General features: G+C 33.7%; 1 protein-coding gene across 2 annotated transcripts in view; it reads left to right on the top strand.

Annotated features, from left to right (window-relative positions):
• Window positions 1-12,868, top strand: part of METTL15 (methyltransferase 15, mitochondrial 12S rRNA N4-cytidine) — a 172,747-nt gene extending 159,879 nt beyond the window's left edge. For both annotated transcript variants that reach the window (XM_090263049.1, XM_090263040.1), the window contains exon 6: window positions 11,765-12,868. In XM_090263049.1, coding sequence (XP_090119175.1) covers window positions 11,765-12,210 — 446 coding nt within the window. In that variant the 3' untranslated portion in view covers window positions 12,211-12,868. The remainder of the gene's footprint in view (window positions 1-11,764) is intronic.
• The last annotated feature ends 7,528 nt before the right edge of the window (window positions 12,869-20,396 follow it).

The following is a 20,396-nucleotide window of genomic DNA, read 5'->3' as shown; positions in this document are numbered from 1 at the left end:
TACATTTATATACAACATGTCATGTATGTATATCAAGAAAAAATAGTTAAAAGTATACCTCTTGTTTGTCTCTTGGCATGGAACTTAAGGAGTAGTGAAATTAATGTTTTCTTCATACACAGCTGGTAATATATATTTTTGTTTTTTTAAACAATGATATAACTTTAAAGTACAGATGTGGTCATTTTTTTTTCAACGTACCAGCTCTTCTTAATGCAAAGAATTTGCAGCAGTTAACAAATAAAGTCTCTGTTTTCACTGAATATATATTCTAGTAGAGAAAGACAGATGGTAAACAAATAAATATTTGTCCCCGATAAGGTATTATGGAAAAAAAAGAAGACAGTGTTAAGGGGACTTTAACTACGGGGTGCTGTTTTCACGAGTGTAATCAGAGACTTCCTTTCTAATTCCGCGATGATGAAAAAAGACCTGATTGAAGCAGGGAGTAGTAAGCCATCCAGGTACATGAAGGCAGATACTCTAGGTACAGGTCACAGACCCAAACAGGACTGTGCCATGTTTCACTTAAGAATACAGAGCTCAAGGTCAGGAGGTGAGGTCAGAGAAATGGGGCAGTAGTAACCAGAGGTTGCATATGACGCAGGGACATTTGGCCAAGGGAAGGACCTCAGATTCTGTTTCATATGATAGGAAGGCACTACAGGTGTTAGACAGTCGAATGGCATGATGTGATTTTTTTTTCTGAAGAATATCAGTCTGGTTAGAAAAGATGATGATGCCTTTAGAACTACAGTGATAGCTGTGGAGTTGGTGAGAAGCGGAGAGGTTCTGGACACATTCCAGATCCAGAGCTGTCAGAATTTGCAGATATGAGGCAAAGAAAAGAATTACTATATGAAACTGTCAACAACAGCAAACCTGATCTGGGATGTGAGAATGGAGTGTCTCTAATGAGGCAGAAGAGTTGTACAATTTTCTTGAACAGCTAGGGTCAATCTCTTATGCCATTAATTTTCCCAACATTATTGTAAGGGAAGAAAATGCTAGATAATGTCTCCAAATTGTACTGAAATTAGAACTTATCCCATAGTAGGTTTACTGTATATTTATTTTTAGGTGTACTTTTTAAAAAAGTGCCCTTAACTTGAAAACATCTTGCTATTAAATGTATATTAGCTTTTAATTTCCTTTTGTCGTGAACGTTACTGGCATAATTTTGCTATTTTAAAGTAGTAGGAGAAAAACAGTTCTGTTACTTTGAAGAACTAAGAAAAATTGTAGTTTTATGATTTTATAGGCATTAAATGAAATAAAGCTTACATAAAATCTCAGCAATATTGTGCATTAGTCTTGGTGGAAAATGCACTTAAATCACTGAAGGTAATTTTTTTCATAGGGAAATAATATTTTATTCAGGTAATTATTTGATGTCCCCACTGAAGATCTTGATAAATTTTTTAAATGTAACTTTCCAAATTTTACCATTAGATTCTCATGTCTTATTGTATTCTTTAAAAGAAATATGCAGAAATGAAGTTCACCTAGCACATTTGCTAATTTCAGATAATAAGGATGTGCAGACTTGCATTTCCTATGGTTAAAATTATTTGCATGTCAGAAGATTTAGTCCTTAAGGGAATTCCCAATGAGTATCATTAAATACATGCAAACAGCTGTATTGAGACAATGAAATTACTAGCAAATTTGAGAGTTCAGTAGCTCCATTAAAATTATAATTTTGTACCCACAATCACATTTGGTCAAAAAGTAGGATATAAGATGGGTCCTATTTTAAGGCATTAATTTTACATTCTCTTCATAATGTTTTCTGTGACTAAAAATGTTATGTTCTTCATTCAGTCACTCACTGATGTGTCTAAATATTATACTTTTCATATATCCATCCAATGATGTGAATGAGACTCTTTGTAGTAATGGTTCTCGATCGTTATTCATTCATTCACTTAGTTTTTTTCATTCATTATCTATTCATTATCTTTTCAACAATCATTTACTGAGTGTTTACTATAGTAGTTTTTAATCTTGGCTACAAGTCAAAATCCTCTGTGAAGCTTTTTAAAAGTAGTGATTCCTGTGTAATAAACCTCTGAAATGAATTCAGTAGGCCTGGACTGGTGCCAGGCATCTTTATTTTTTTTTAAAGCTCCACAGGTGATCATGTAGTGCAGTCAGGGTTAAGAATCATAAGCTTCTCTGTTACGCACATGGGATATAAGATTGAACACAAAATAGTTCCTGTTCACAAGGAGATCAGAGTCAAGTGAGTGGGACAACTAACCTAATAATTATAGTTAGGTGTGATAAGTGCTAGACTCGGGATAAGCACACCTCTACCTACTTAGAAGCAAAGTACATTGGCCCAGTGTTAACTAAGTCCATTGACGGACTATAAAACACAAAAAGATTTTCTCTCTGTACCGAGCTAAATGGCCTAAATTGTGATTGAGTCCATATTTTCTGTCTTAACTCTATGCCTTAATCATATGAATTAAACCATACAAGATTCTGTGATTAAACTCAGGAAATTGGAAAGCAGAGACCAGTTTCTATTTTTGACAACAGGATGTGGGAGATGAGAAGGAGGTGAAGAAGGATTGCAAAACAGTGAACTCCTCAAGGAGCTGTGTTCTGCCAAGGGCCTGATTCAGAGTCCACACATGAGTAGGCATTGGGTCTGGTATAGATTTTTAACCTTTGTATTTTTCCTGATTACTTGTAGACAGATATCCCTACCTAGTCTGTGTATACCGAAGAGAATTCTGTCCATTGCTCTCTGACCAGTGCTTTTCACAAGCAAACCCATTTTGCTACCTGAGAATAACAGGACATTTGCTGATTTTCTTTAAACTTTCTAATCTAAACAAAGAATCTTAATTAGTCCGTAATAGTAGCATTGTCTTTTTTTATTGTCTTCTTGAGTGTTTGTACCAATGCCAATTGATATTTTGCTTTTACTACTTTAATTTCTATTACCATATGCTGTTTTATATTCTTTTATTTCTTTTCTTACCTTATTTTATACAATTGGCATTGTCAACCTTTCTTACTATAATTACAGACATAGAAGTGCCAATATAAAGGAAGGGTAGCCCTGGAAATTGAACTGATCTAAAATAAGGGAGGATGTGTACCTTTGATCCCCAAAGTAGCACGAAAAGATCCACTAAAACATTGCCCATTGCATTCCCTTGTCATCCGGTCCCTAAAGGCGGGACTTGAGGAATTTGACAGGACTACCCCTAGAAATTCTTTTCAGGAAACCCAGCAGACACAGTCCAGATTAGAATTCCCTAAACAAAAGTAAGAAAGTCTTAGAAGAAAAGTTTCATGGATTGGAGTTATTCTATTATCTTCAGGACCATCCATTCCTAAATATAAATGAAAGCTTTTGTTTTCTTTCTCCATGATATGACATGGGCAAGGCCTAATTAGATCTTATAAAGAAAAACTTGCTTGATCACAGCAGTGTTAATCTATCAGCTCCAGATTTATATATGGTGTGAATGTGCTTAAATATGAATATGAATTATATAAACAAAGTAACAATGTAAGATATTAATAAGGTCTCACTTTATGTGAATACATTGAAATAAAAACAGATTCCCTCAATTAAGAGATAGGAGTCATAGAGTTTCACAGCTAGATGGCTGAATGAATTATAAACTATAATTCTGCCACAGGAAGGTACCATTTTAGCTGGTAAACAGAAATGCCTACCATACTTTGTCATGTCAAATGAACCAATGTTATTGTTTATATTAGAACTTCTATGGTGATTTCAGACATTTTGTTATTTGAACATTTCCTGTTTTCATTAAATTTCAAAAATATATTCAATGATAATATCAAATAAGCATTTATTAAGCTCTCTCCCGTTCTTTTATTTCATGAATTTAGTTAACATATAGCCAGGCATAGCTAATTCAGTGCTGTGTTAAAAACCACATACTCAAATATATATCTTTGAAATGTGGTAAGATGCCAAGGAAGCTAAGCAATTAACCACGCTGGGCTATGCTTTTAAATTGTTTTTAATACTAGAAGTAATGTTAAGAAAAGTTTTTTAAAAGAATTAAAGCAAAAATGTCCTACAGTGTTTGTTGATCCCTGTGCTTCATGAATGTTTACCTCCTGTTTCAGTTTAACCATGCACATTAAAATGTATTCTATATTACATTGCTCCTTTGAGAAGACTTGTGTTCAATTATGCAAGGTTTGAATCATACAAAGTCTTTAGGAAGGTAGCCTTCCTCAAGTGTCCTCTAAATTCAAGCTCTAAAATATGAAGAGTTGTATGTTTGTTCATATCCCTAGAATCTTTTCAAATACATTTCTCAGTGACCAAAATTCTTTTTCTGGAAAATGGAGAAATTTAATAGCAAATGGCAAGAAGTTGACTTCCCTCTTTAGCTTTGACTTTGACTTTCTGTTTCTGAAAGACCTGGTTGTTGGAAGATACATTCCCTAGTGTCTAACATTTTCTAGCCTTCCAGCAAAGTAGTTTTTATAGAGGAAAGGGTGAACCCACACAGCTGGTTTGGTTAACCTTTAGATGGCCAGGTTCTCAGCTCTTGGGTATATCATTTCTTCCCTTCTCTGATCCAGTTCCCTAAGCAGATTAATCATGTGTGTGTTAATATACTTTACTACTAGATTTTCTACAGATTACTAAAATTTGAACTAAGGTACCAGCTTTGTATAATTCTTTTTGCTGTAAGAAGCATACTAAAAAGAATCAAGTACCAGGATTGCATGCTTTCAGATCTTCATTCCCAGGAAATCTGGACTGGAAAGATTCTCTGTGGGTTAGTATGCTCTAGGAATGGGTTTCTAAATCAAATAAAAATTCCTATTTAAATTCATTGGACATTATACTTTAATAACATATTTCTAGGCCAATGGGATAAGTTGAAGAAAAATTGCATCTCTAATTTGTTTAAAAATCAACATTTTTTGTTTATCTCGAAAACTTAAATGGGGCATGACAGTTTTTGATCTGCATGTCTTAAAATATTATTGAAATAATATCATACATGTTTACTTTGTAATTTGCTTCTTTTACATCTTCTAGATACAAATCCATTATCTGATAGAAGACTTGCAAATTTTTTCTGCATTTCTTTGGGTTGTCCTTTTACTTTCTTGATGGTGTCCTTTGAAGAACAATAGTTTTTAATTTTGATGAAGTCTAATTTATTTATTTTTCTTTGTTGCTTGTGATTTTGTTGGTGTTTTTCTAAGAACCTATACCAAATTCTAAATTAAATTTTATCTCTGTGCTTTCATTTAAGAGTTTTAAAGCTTTTACTCTCACATTTAGGTCGTGGATCCATTTTGAGTTAATTTTTGTGTATGATTTAAGGGTCCAACTTCAATCTTTTCTATGTAGCTATCCCATTGTTGTTGTACCATTTGTTCAAAAGACTTCTTTCCCCATTTAATGGTCTTGGAACTCTTGTCAAAAAACAGTCAATCACAACTATATAGTTTTATTTCTAGGCTTTCAATTAAATTCAATCGATCTGTATGTCTTTTGCTGTGCCAGTATCAGACTGTCTAAATTAATATTGCTTTGTAATAGGTTTTAAAATCTGTTAAGTATGAATCCTCCTACTATGATGTATACTTTTTCAGGATCATTTTGACTGTTCTGGGTATCTTACAATTCCATGTGAATTTTAGAATCAGTTTGTCAATTTTATACCAAAACATCAGCTGGTATCTGAAAGAGATTGCATTGAGCCTTAGATGAGTTTGGGTAATAAATATTTCTATCTTAAACAATTTCTTTCAAAAAAAATTTGTAGCTTCCATATGCATAACGTTTTCACTTCTATTAACTTTATTTCTAAATATTTAATAATTTTGAAGCTATAGTGAATGAAATTGTTTTCTTAATATTATACTTGGATTGTTTATGGTTAGTGTGTAACCATAAAAAACACAAGTGATTTTTGCATGTTAATTTTGTATCTTGCTGCTTTGCAGAATTGATTTGGTCTTACAGAGTGTGTGTGTGATCTTTAGTATTTTTTAACATATAAAAATATGTCCTCTACAAACAGAGATAGTTTTATTTCTTCCTTTCAAATTCCAGTAGTATGTTGAATAGAAATGGTAAATGTGGACTCCTTATATTATTTATGATCTTTAAGAAAAAGCTTCCAGTCACTTTCATCATTATGATGTTAGCTGTGGGTACTCACATATATATATATGGATCTTTTTTATGGTGAGGCGCTTTTTCTTCTATTCCTAGCTTGTTGTGTGTTTTTATCAGGAAAGGATGTTGAGTTTTTTCAGATGTGTTTTCTAAATCAGTTATAAGATTGTGTGTGTATTTCTCCTTTATTCTGTTAATGTGATGTATTACGTGAATCAATTTTCATGTGTTGAACCATCCTTGCATCCCAGGAATAAATCCCACTTGGTCATGGTTCATAATTCTTTTAATATGCTGCTAAATTTAGTATGCTAGTATATTATTGAGGATTGTTATATCTATATTCATAAGAAATATTGGTCTGTAGTTTTCTTATGATGTCTTTGATTTTAGTTCCAGGGAAATACTGGCTTCATAGAATAATTTGAGAAGTCTTTTTTTCATCTTTAATTTTTTGGAAGAATTTGTGAAGTATTGTTATTAATTTTTTGAATATTTGACAGAATTCAGGAATGAAGTCATTTAGGCCAGGACTTCTCTTTGTGAGTTGACTTTGATTATTGATTCAGTTCTTTCACTTATGTCTGTTCATATTATCTGTTTCTTCTTGAGTCCGTTTCAGTAGTTTGTATCTTTCTAAGACGTAACAGTTTTAGTGGGTATGTACTGGAATTTCATTATGGTTTAAATTTCCATTTCTATAACTAATAATTATTCTGAACATCTTTACATATGTTTATTGTCTATTTTATATCTTTTGAAATATGTTCAAGTTTTTTGCCCTTTTTTCAAATGAGTAATTTGGCATACTAAGTTGTAATATTTCCTATATGTTCTAAATAACAGAGTTTTGTCATATATGTGTGTATATATATATGTTTTATGGTTTTGTGTTTACTCTTAGGTTCATGATCTACTTAGAATTAACTTTTGTATATAGTACGCAGTATGGGTTGAAGTTCATATTCTTACAGATACTTTTATTGAAAATCTGTTTTCTCTCCATTGAATTAGCTTGACAATTTGGTCACCACCCAATTGCCTTTATAAATGTAGGTATTTTTCTGAGATGACTAAATTTTTGGAACTATGTTATTTGGAGCATATACATTTATAATGTATCATCTTGCTATCTTGACCATTTTTTCAATAAGAAATGTTCCTAGATCCAAGATGATGGAGGAGTAAATAGAAGCTACACTAACCTCTTCCCAAGACCAATCTGGAATTACAGCTAAATGGTAGAGAAGACATCCTTAATAACCCACTGAATAATAGCTGTAGAGAAGTGTTATAACCGTGGACAGACAGAAGAAAAAACTTAACCACAACGTGACTGGTAGGGAGTGCATAGATGAGAGAGGGCTGTCTGGGTTCCCCCAGGTAGCAGCTGAAGATCTGGAGGGATATATCAGTGGCTGTGAGTATGTTCCTCTGAGAAGTGTGGGGTTTAAACCCAAAGCTGAGCTCCCCAGCCTATAGCACCAGAGCCAGAAATGAACCCAGAACATACAGCTGTGAAAAGCAGCAGGGTTTCTGTCTGTCAGGGAGAAACAAGATGGCAGGAGACTCAGAGAGCCTCTTAGAGAGCCAACACAAAAAATTTTATTTGCAGCCACTTTCCCTGGGCTCTGGTAAAGGGAGCTCAGAGTGGACTAGAGACACTTGAGTAGAGTCTGGGGTTGGTGGCTCTGGGGAAGGAACTGAATAAACAGCCACCAGTATCCCTGTGCTGAGTCATTCCCCATATTGCAGAAGCCATCTTTTTCCGGCACAGCACTCCCCACCCCCAAGTGGCATCAGCCTGAGGGGAAGCAAGAGCCCTGCCCACATGAATTACTGTGCCCCACCCTGTGGATTTTAAAAGTGGGCTACTGATTACATCCTGAATAGTGTAACAGCTGATACATTTAACAACTGATTGGTTTAACTATTAAGACAGAAAATACAAAGAAATAGCCAAAATGGGAAAACAAAGAAACAGGCCTCAAATGAAAGAACCAAAGGATTCTTTAGTAAAGAACTAGATGAAATGTAGGCAAGCAACTTATCAGACAGTTTAGAATAATGATTATAGAGATACTCAAAAGTATGATAAAAGACATAGAAAAAATGACCATTCAGATATAAAGAATGCAATATGTGAAATAAATAATTACACTGGGAGGAATAAACAGTAGATTAGATGAAGCAGAGGATCACATCAGTGATTAGGAAGACAAGGTAGGAAAAACACCCAGGAAGAGCACCAAAAAGAAAAAAGAATTTAAAAACTGAAGAGAGCTTAAGAGACATTTTGGACAACATGAAGCAGAACAACATCTGCATCAGGGGAACACCAGAAGGAGAAGAGCGAGCAAGGGATTAAAAACCTATTTGAAAAAATAATGACCCAAGACTTCCCTAATCTGATGAAGGAAAAAGATATGCAAGTCCAGGATGTTCAGAGAGTCCCAAACAAATTAGACCTGAAGAGGCCTACATCTGGACACATCATAGTTAAAATGACAAGGCTTAAAGTCAAAGAGAGAATCCTAAAAGCCACAAGAGAAAAGCAGGTAATTATCTACAAGAGAGCACCAATAAGACTGTCATCTGATTACTCATCAGAAACAGTTCAGACCAGAAGGGATTGGCATGAAATATTCAAGGCGATGAAAAGCAAGGACCTACAGCCAAGCCACTTTGCCCAGCAAGGCTATCATTTAAAATCAAAGGAGAAATAAGGAACTTTCCAGACAACAAAAACCTAAAGGAATTGGTTAACACCAAACCAGTACTGCAACAAATGTTAGGAAGAAATGCTTTAAGAAGAGGAAAAAGAGAAAGAAAAAAAGAAAGAGGAAAATAGTCTTAACAGTAAAATGGCACTATGTATGTTATCTATCAATAATCATCTTAAATGTAAATGACTTAAATGCTCCAAAAAAAAAAAAAAAAAAAAAAGGCATAGGGTAGCTGAGTGGATCAGAAAACAAGTCCCCTATATCAAAACAGCATGGCATTGGCATAAAAACAGTCATATAGATCAATGGAATGGAATAGAGAACCCAGAAATAAATCCACACCTTTATAGTCAATATTTGACAGAATAAGCAAGCACCTACAATGGGCTAAAGATAGTTTATTCAATAAATGGTATTGGAAAAATTGGAGAGATACATGCAGAAAAATGAAACTAGACCACCTTCTTACACCACACACAAGAATAAATTCAACATGCATCAAAGACTTAAATGTTAGACCCAAAACTATAAATATCCTAGAAGAAAACATAGGCAGCAAAATCTCAGACATTGTTTGTGGGAATTTTTTATTGGATATATCTCCCCATGCAAGGAAAACAATAGAAAAAATAAACAAATGGGACTACATCAAACTAAAAAGTTTTTGCACAGCAAAGGAAATCATCAACAGAAAAACAATCCACAGAATGGGAGAACATATTCACCAATATATTTGATAAGGGGTTGATATCCAAAATTCACAAAGTATTTACAAAACTCAACACTCAAAAAACAAACAACCCAATTAAAAAACGGGCCAAGGACCTGAATAGACACTTCTCCAAAGAGGACCTACTGATGGCCAATAGACATATGAAAAGATGTTCAACCTCACTAATCATCAGAAGAATGCAAATTAAAGTCACAATGGGATACCATCTCACACCTGTCAGAAAGGCCATCATCAATAAATCAACATTGTGGAGAAAGGGGAACCCTTTTGCACTGTTGGTGGGAATGCAGGCTGGTGCAGCCACTGTGGAAAACAGTATGGAGAGGTCTCAAAAAGTTTAAAATGGATCTCCCTTTTGACCCAGTGATCCCACTTCTGAGAATTTTTCCAAAGGAACCCAAAGCACTGATTTGAAAGAGCATAAGCACCCCTTTGTTCACTGCATCATTGTTTACAATCACCAAGATATGGAAGCAGCCCAAGTGTCCATCAGTAGATGAGTGAGTAAAACAACGATGGGACTCTTACACAATGAAGTACTACCTGGCTGTAAACAAAGAAGAAAAGTTTATACTTTGCAACAGTATGGATGGACTGGAGAATATTATGCTAAGTGAAATAAGCCAGCCAGAGAAAGACAAATACAGTACCATATATTTCACTCATATATGAAATCTAATGAACAAACTGAGCTAACATGCAAAACGGAGACAGACTCATAGATGGAGAGCAGATGACAGCTAGTGGTGGGGAGGTGAGGGGTGGAGGGAAAAGGAAAAAGGAGTCATGGACACGGACGACAGTGTGGTGTTTGCTGTGGGGAGGGCAATATAAGAGGACCAAAAAGTAATGTAAAAAATTTATAATAAAGATTTTTAAAAAGAAAAGAAAGGTTTCTCTCTTGGTCTAGTAATTCTTTTTAAAAAAATTATTTTGTCTAGTATTAATATAATCTCCCTGGGTTTTTTATGTTTACTGTCTACATTGTATATCTTTTCACAGTGTTTGCTTATTTTTACTTTTGTTGTGTTTTTATATTTAAAGTGCATTTCTGTAGACAATGTAGAGTTAGGTCTTGCTGTCTTTCAGCCAGATAATCAATACATTTTATTGGATTATTTAATACATTTATAGTTAATGTAAATATTTGTATTTGTAATTATTGTCTGCCATTTTACTTTTTGTCTTCCCTTTGTCTCATTTTTGTTTTCCTATTCTTCTTTTTGTCACCTGTTATGTTAAACAATATCTTTTGTGGATTATTTTTATTCTCTATTAGCTTATTATCTTTCTTTGAATTATTTTTATTGATTGCTTTAGCAACCATAATGCAACTTTAATTCTAAGTAAAATATAGGAACCTTGCAATAGTACAGGTTCATTTACCCATTCTTTCTTTTTGCTATTGCTATCATATACATTACTTATATCTACATCTTAATATATCTGATCATAAACCTAAAATATTGTGTTATAATTTTACTTAGAGTTCTTTTAGAGAAATTAAGAATATATATCTCTGTATATCCAAGTTATCACTTTATTTTATTTTATTTCAATGTGAAATTTTCTTTTGCATTTCTTGAATGCAGACCTGTTAGCAATAAATTCTCTCATTTTTAATTTGTTTGAAAATGTCTAGACCTTTTAATTTTGAATAATAATCTTAGAATAGTTTTTTTATTGGGAGGCAGATTTTTCCTCAGCAATTTAAATGTCATTCCAGTATCCTGTGTCCTAATGAGAAATTAGCTGTTAATATTTTTTGTTCTCCTCTATGTAATGTATTGTTTTTCTTTGTTGTAGCAAGATTTTTCTCATTATCTTTTACTTGTAGTAGTTTTATTATAATGTGCCTAGGTGCAACTTTGTTTATTCTATTTGGGTGGGGGGTACATTGAACTTCTCATAGTTGAGAGCTATTTTTTCTATGCTCCTGTTTGACTCCAGTTTCTTTTATGAGTTATGAAAGATGCTTCTGATAGTAATTTTAAGCCTCTTTAAAATGCTTGGAAATAAAATGGGGAAGTAATGATGAAATGCCACATTGTCAAAGGAAATTTAGTTCTCTAAGTATATACATAACCCAGTACATTTACAGTGGAAAATACTAATGTTACCTGTTCTCTTTTCCTATTTCACAAAATCTGTTTATAGGTGCATTTCCTCCCTCTGCTATTTACGCACGAAAGGACTTGCTACAACGATCTGCCCATATTGCTACCAAAAGTTTCCAAGCGTTTCGCATATTTGTGAACAATGAACTTAATGAACTGTATTCAGGACTGAAGACAGCTCAGAAGTTTCTGAGACCTCGTGGCCGTCTCGTTGCCCTCTCCTTCCATTCCCTAGAGGATCGCATTGTCAAACGATTCTTGCTTGGGATAAGCATGGCGGAAAGATTTAACCTAAGTGTAAGACAGAAGGTGACACAAACATCACAGCTGGGTTCAGGTCATGACAACGAGGAAGGAGTCTCTATAAGAAGGGCCCCTGTAATGTGGGAATTGATACACAAGAAGGTACTTACCCCAGAAGATCGGGATGTACAGGATAACCCCAGAGGGCGCTCAGCCAAACTTAGAGCAGCTATCAAATTATGAGAAAGTCATAATCATCTGATTCTTCAAGTTTCCCCTCACAGTTTCTCATAATGTTTTTATGTAAAATTCCTGAACAGCTTAGCACAAGAAAGTATAGGATATAAATAGATGTGTACTACATATGTGTGGAGATTGAGGATATTTAGCTTTTTTTTTTTTTCCTCAAAAAGAAGTTGTAGGAAATATGGCACAGAAAGTTCAATTTAAGGAGAAGCAGCATCTCAAAACTGGGTTAATGGGTTTATCTTAGCATTATACAGGAGAAATTAATCTTATCAATTATGATTAGAAATTCTAAGTTGGTGAATCCAAGTGAATAAAATATCAATATAACTATGGAAAAAAAGATAAGAATTAAGTACTTGAGTTTACCTTAGACTTACTTTATCTGCCCCTGTAATATTTAACTTTAGTTTCAAAGCTAGCTTACTGCTTTTCCTATACAGGCTTTATTCAAATCTAACAATTCTTCAGTAAAATCAGAATTACAAAATATTCTAAAGAACAGTGTGTCAAATTAGAAACAAATGAATGCACCTAGATTAATCCCCTGAATCCTTCTTGAAGAATTTCATAGGTTTCTCTTTGTATAAGTCATATTTATGAATGAGAGAGATTCCCAAAGGTAAGTTCCCATCCATATTTTTATTAAAAAGTAAAAGATGGCACCCCTATATTCAACATTGTTTCATCTATTTTATCAATTATTTTTAGACCTATATAAAATATAGGAACTTATTTTCTTTAATGTTAATGAAACTGACTGCACTGTGTTGGATAGTGCCCTTCCAAAATCTATTTCCTTCACAGACCTCAGAATATATCTTACTTGGAAATATGGCCGTTGCAGGTGTAAGTGGTTAAGGCGATGTGATACTGGAGCAGGGCAGGTCCTTAATCCAATGTGTCTGATGTCCTTGTAAGAAGAGAAGAAAGACAGGCACAGGGAAGAACCCCACCTGAAGACGGAGGATGGAAACGGAGACTGTAGTGCTACATCTGCAAGCCAAGGGAAACTGAAGGTTGCTGGCAACCATCAGAAGCCAGGAGAGAAGTATGAAATAGACTCTCTGTCAGGGTTTTCGGGTGGAACCAACTCTGCTGACACCTTGATTTCAGACTGCCAGCCTCCACAACAGTGAAAGAATACATTTCTGTTGTTTTAAGCCATCCAGTTGGTGGTCGTGGGTTACAGCAACCCTAAGAAATTAAACTGACAGAAAAAAAAAGTTGAATAATATGTATGAAAAGAATGCTCTTCAATAAACACAAAATTGCTCTCAAATTGTTGTAGTGTAAAAACCATATTAGTTACTTTATGTAATTAGGCTGTTTACCACAATCATTCTTGCCTGCTTTTTCTCTCTGTTGTAGAATGCATAAGAAAATATATGAATGAAGGTTTTTTTTTTGTGGGGGGAGGGTTAGGGAGAGAGATGAAGAATCAAATTTTGTCACAAATAGCAAGATTTTAGTCCCACCCCGCCTTTTTTTTTTTTTTTTTTTTTTTTGGCTGATTAACATTCCATTGTATATATGTACATCTTTATCCACTCACTTATCAAAAGATACCTAAGTTGCTTCCATATCTTTGCTGTTGTAAATCATGCTGCAGTGACTTAGGGATACATATATCTTTTTGAATTAGTGTTTTTGTTTTCTTCAGATAACTACCCAGAATTTATATTGCTGGGTCATATAGCAGCTCTATTTTTTATTATTTGAGGCATTTCCACAGTGGCTGCACCAGTCTGCATTCCCACCAACAGTGCAGTAGGGTTCCCTTTTCTCCACATCCTCGTCAGCACTTATTTATTGACTTTTTTTATGATAGCCTGACAAGAGTGAGGTGATATTCCTTGTGGTTTTAATTTGCATTTCCTTGATGATAAGTGATATTGAGCATCTTTTCAAACGTCTGCTGGCCATCTCTCTGTATATCTTCTGTTCAGGTCCTCTGCCCATTTTTTAACATGAATGAGTTTTAAGTGGTTAACTCTGGAGAATGTATTTGAGGAATTTAAATAATACATGTAGAAAATAAAAACTGATTATAAATGTTAATGTGCATGGCTTTTCTAATAAAATATAAAGAATAGCAATTGTTTAATATTTCCGAATCTCTGTATCAATTGCCTTCTGCCACTTATTTTAGCATAGCATTGATGTCATTGTGTAGCATAGCATTTCTTAACAGGTTTTAGTTCTTTGCTTATTAAGAGGTGAAATTTGATAACTGCACACATTTTTAGTTGATATTCTTATTTTGTATATTTATTTTGTTTTAAAAATTGTTTATGTTTCTATATAATCTCTGAAGTTTCTGCGGGTTTTTTTTGAGACACTAACCACATCTATATCTTTTCTCTTTCATGTAATATATGATATATGATTTGTGCTTAAATTTGTTTATGTTGAACTATATATGTTACAATCAGTAGTTTGTAAGAGAATACAGTATGCTGTACTAGGTTTTTGAAGTTAACTACTATCTCTTAAAACTCACTTATTTCAAGTATCATTTGAAAATCATATTTTTTCTTTACAGAGTGAAGGTTTATAATTTTTTTCTATATTTTTAAATGAGAAGCAGAGATAATGATGAATCTATATTGCAGACTTCAAAAAATAATTTAAATTTCATTTGAAATTGCTCATTCAAAAAGTATGAAACAGTTTTAATGTTAAATTCAAAATACACAACAAATACAAAATGTGTATTAACACTTTCATTGGGTTATATATATATGTTTATATATTCATTCAATGAGCATATATTAAAGGGTGACCATTTAGGAGAAATTAAAGACATTATCTCACTCTCCTTTTTATACTCACTTTCCCTTCCTTCTTCATATTGGTATGTGAATTCCTTATGCCAATTGTATTGACCTTAATTTATGTTTCAAATCTACTCTGGACAAAGAAATATTAGACAATATCAGCACATGCTCTCGCAAACTAAGTCCTACACATTACAATCTTTGTAATGGATAAGAATAACTAAACATTGCTTCTGGTTAAAATTCTGTAATATTCATTTTAATGTAACTTTTTCTATTGAGTTTTTGTGATTGCTACAGTATTCAAATAGATATTTTCGTGTAAGCAACATTCTCTAATAGAAATGCATAAGCATTAAAAAGTGAAGGGAATTTGTAATCTGCTGGATAAATATAAATTTAATGATAGAAGTCCTAATCAGAAGATATATTTTTCTCAGAATCACAATGCCATATGTTCCATGTTGAATGAATATGGTTTGTAAAAATCAGCATCATATTTTTAAAAACCTGGATTGTATAATAAGTGTAGCTATTTTTATATTATTTTCTCCAATTTTATCTTTTTATAGCTACTGTTTCCAGCTAATGTTTGGTAACACACAACATGATCTCCAGGAATACTAAGAGAAAGTTAAAATATAAATTGTTTTTTAAGTCGGGTTACAAAACAGAAGTTCAGTAGAATTAATTATGCAAGATACAGTGTTTCATTTTGCCTATCATTTCAGTGGACCTTAAAATTCTTTACAGACTTTTTGGCCACCTCATTCTTTTCTCACATAATCTATCAAAATAGTTAGACAGCAACGTAAAGAAATAAAATTTAATGTTCTGATATGCAAAGAGGAAAGTTGACTCTTTGGTCATGTCACATATCCTTAGGCAATTATTTATCTTAAAGGCTGAAAATATTTTCTACCATTAGCATACAAGGTCTGTCCAGAAAGTATTCAATGATGTAATATGAAAAATAGAGACAGTTATTGAAGAAGATACAGGGGACTTTGTACTTAAGACAATAACAACTCAGCCCCCTTCAAAGTAGGCACCGTGGGACATCACACAGTTCTGCCAGTTGCCATCGGCTTCCTCGTTGTGTTTTCCTGAATATCATCAAGGATTTGAAGTCTCTTCCCTTTCAAAGGTGATTTTAGTTTTGGGAAAATCCAAAAGTTGCTGGATGCCAAATATAGGCTATTGAGGGGCTGAGTCACCTGGGTGATTGGATGTTTCTTTAAAAAAATGCATGAGACATGATGCATGAGGGGGCGTGTTGTTGTAATGAAGCTTTCGGTCAGCAGTTGCCCATAGTGGCCTTCTAAATCATCTAAGTAGTTTCTGTTGAGGGATGTTCACGCTTAATACAAAATTTGATGCAGATTTGTTGCTTTACTCGCTCAGTCATTTTGAATGTGACAGCCACACAGTACACATGCTCTCTCAACAGGTGTCTATCGCCGCCACTGACTAGTACAGTGAAGTCATCATTGTTCATGCATGTGCATTTCAGTTCACTTTTCTTGGCTGCCATGTTACACTGATGTTGCACAAACTGTTCTCATTATATTAACAATGGCTGGACTTTTTCCAGACAGACCTTCATATATGTGTGTGTGTGTGTGTGTGTGTGTGATTTTACAGATATGTAATTACATGGTAGCCTTAATATATAGTACAGTGGAAATAATTGATGTACTACCCTGTTAAGTTATACTCTATTAAATACATCACTGCCCAGACCCTAAAATACAAAACTGAAATCAAACAACAGAACATGCTCCATTTCTAATTCTTGGGTAACAGCTTCTGTCCATTAAACTACATCTATGCTTTAGCCAGTAATACTTGTCTGCCTTGCACTGAGTGAGCATTTGTATTGTTAAATAAGCATTGTATGAGTCCTCATTCTGTCACAGGAAAAGTATGATTATTCAACTCTTACAGGCATTAAACCGAGAAGATTGTATAGAGATGTAAATAACACCAGTGGCTTTGGAATCAGAAAAAAATGAGTTTGGATTCCAGGTCTGCATATATTAGTTGAATACATGAACTTTAATATCCTGAATTTTTATATATTTTACTTTAAAATGGCAGTATTGGTATTTTTCTCATCAGTTTATTATGTAATTAAATAATACTTGATAAATATTTGAGTGCTATAATTACCAAAATGTAACTTACATGGATGTTTTATTCCTGGTACTTTTAAGTTCAGCCTCTGCATCACTTGTAGCAATTAATTGGGTTATAGTCGGTTTCATTATTTGGGAATTTTGTTCCTATATATCACTTATTTCACACCCCCAGTGTTTGTTATATATTGACAGAGCATAAAAAAGTCATTGCCCTTGTGGGGTTTTCATTTACAAGAAAACCAAGTGGGGAAAGAAGAACCAGTTGTGAAGTTATTTGACATTTATTTAGGTTGGAGAATATTTTGCTCTCATACAGTTCCATATCAATAGGTGGCCAACCTACATTGTCCTTATGGTAAGATTCTCCAAAATATGATTTGAGGTGGAAAAGTAAATGAGGACTTTGTGAGATGTGAGAGGGAAGATTGCTACAGGAGTATAAAAAAGTTTTTTTTCTTCTGCACTCTAAAGCCACTGAGAAGAGACTAAAGGATCAATAAAATGTACATATTGTTAGGGGGACAGTAACTGGTGAAAGGCGAGTGTACAGTTCACACTTAGAATTAGGTGATGATCTTTTATAGCACCACAGAAGTAGATATAAGGACTGGATCCATGTAATTCCTACCCCCATACTTTTATCTTAGAATTATCAATCTCCCTTTTTTTCTATTTATTTTTATTTAAGCACAGTTAGTCTACAATATTGGTATATTAATTTCAGGTGTGCAACATAGTGATTTGACTTTTATATACCTAACAGTGTGATCACCACACTTAAGTCTAATAATCATTTGTCACCATACAAACTTACCACAATATTATTGACTCTATTCCCCTTCACATTCTTCACCCTTTCCCCCACTTGCCTGTTTTCTGGCAACCATCAGTTTGATCTCTGTTTCTATAAGTCTGTTTTTCTTTGTATGTTTTGTTTTTTTAGATTCCACATGTAAGTGAAATTATACAATATTTCTCTTTTTCTGACTTATCTCCCTTAGCAAGATACCCTCTAGGTTTATCCATGTTGTCACAGATGGCAAGATTTCATGCTCTTTATTGCCAAGAGTCCATTGTGTGTGTGATATACATATAATGTCTTTATCCATCCATTGTTGGACACCTAGGTTGCTTCTATATCTTGGCTATTGTAAATAATGCTTCAATTGACATAATGGTGCCTATATATTTTTTTAGTTACTGTTTTTGTTTTCCTTGGATAAATAAATAGCTGTGAGTGGAATTGCTTGGTGTTGTGGTAGATCTATTTTTAGTTTTTTGAGGCATAAACACTATTTTCCATAGTGGCTGCACCAATTTGTAGTCCCACCAATAGGACACATTCTTTTCTCCACATCCTTGTCAGCACGTTGTTTGTTGACTCTGATAAAAGTCGTTCTGACTGGTGTGAGGTGGTTTCTCATTGTGGTTTTGATTTGCATTTCCCTGGTGTTTAGTGATGCTGAGCCTCTTTTTATATCTGTTGCCCATCTGTATGTCTTCTTTGGAGAAATGTCTTTTTAGATCCTTGGCCTATTTTGATTGGATTATTTATTTTTTGTTATAAATGTCTATATTTATCTCTATTTTGTACTCCTGTGTCTCACCAGAAACCTTATCACTGTTTCTTTTCTCCAGGACTTAGGTCAGTTAATTTATCTTGCCCCCTCTAGTCTTTAATCTGTTCTTCACTAGTATCTTACCTTCAGTCTACAAACATCCTCAAGTGTGCCCCATACTAAAATCAAACCATAAAGACTAAAATCTCTGACTCTGTTTTCCTTTCCAAACTATCACTTGTTATTCTGTTTTATTTTATAACTTGATTTCTTAAATAAAATCTATACTACCTCCAACTCTTCACCTATATTTTATTTATCCAATTTCAGTATACTCTTTATAGAAAATATACTCTTAAGGATAACTGGTGATATATTAATTACCAACCAAATATCATAAAATTTCTCTTGACTTACTTGATCACTGCAGCATTTGATAATATTGCTCTATACTTCCATAAAAATCTGATCTCCATTGCATTCTTTAAAATCACACCTTCTGTAGCTTTATCTTTTTTCTTTGAAATTCTGATTCCTTCACTAGATCTTCTTTCTCTGTCCCATTAAGCCAGACCAAGTCTCATATGATTTGTTCGCAAAGTGTAGGTTGTCCTAGGGATCTGCATCTAATGAAGGCAGTACTGTGAAATCACTTCATGACCATCCATGGAGTAGATTAAAGATAAGTATCTTACCAAGATAGAAACAGTGAATATAACAGAGATTGGAGTCTTCTTGGATCTTAAATTTGACATCAGATTAGGTAAAGAAAATAACTTGGACTGACTATCCCATTAAGAATAACCAGAAAACTTGGAGAAAACATTTTATAAGAAGTCTCTAAAAGCATCAGAGAGAATAAGGCAAGGAAAAATATCCAGGAGAAGGAAACTGAAAGAGGTTAGCCCATATTTGTAGCTGTCAGTTGCCAAGTCCAGAAGTGGCAGCTGAGAAACTAGACAGAAGTGTTGACAGTTTGGGGGGAAATACAAGTGAAATCTTGCCCAACTAGACCTTGAAGGTACTAAAAGGCATTTTAAAATCGTCTTAGTACTTGAAATTGGATTAAATTCATCCTGGATATTAGAGGCTTAAACTGCATGACAAAGCAATTTTAAATACTCGGGGAAAAATAAATTTGCACATAAATCATTTCTATAATTTTTCATATATAGTGTCCATCACTAAATCAGAAAATAACCAGTTATGAAGAGATTAGGCATAATTTTTTAAAGATGGAAAAAATACATATAAAATACCTATGGGGTATTTAGACAAATGCTATGAATATGTTCAAGGGAATAAAAAAGAACTGAAAACTATAAAGTAGAAAACAAAACTTTTGGAACTGAAAAGTGTAGCACCCAAACTTCAGAACTCAGCAGATTGATTTAAGAGTGGATTATACATAACTAAAGATAAATAGTGAATTAGAAGATATTTTAGAAGAAAATATCCTGAACAAAACATGGAGAGACAAAGATAGAAAACACAAAAAGAGGATAAGAGACATAAGTCTAATTCATGTGTACTTAGAATCCCAACTGGAGAAAAGAAAAAAATGGAGCCGAAGTTATATTTGGAGAGCATTGCCTGAGAATTTTCAAAAACTGATGAAGGACATTCAACTACAGATTCATGAAGTCCCCACACTTCCCAGAAACATCTTAAAAGCTGCTGAAAACCAAAATCAAAGGTTAACA

Source organism: Furipterus horrens, unplaced genomic scaffold (assembly GCF_987537825.1).
Source record: "Furipterus horrens unplaced genomic scaffold, mFurHor1.1.pri manual_scaffold_2, whole genome shotgun sequence".
NCBI classification, from domain to species: Eukaryota; Metazoa; Chordata; class Mammalia; order Chiroptera; family Furipteridae; genus Furipterus; species Furipterus horrens.
This window is presented reverse-complemented; position numbering and strand designations above follow the sequence as displayed.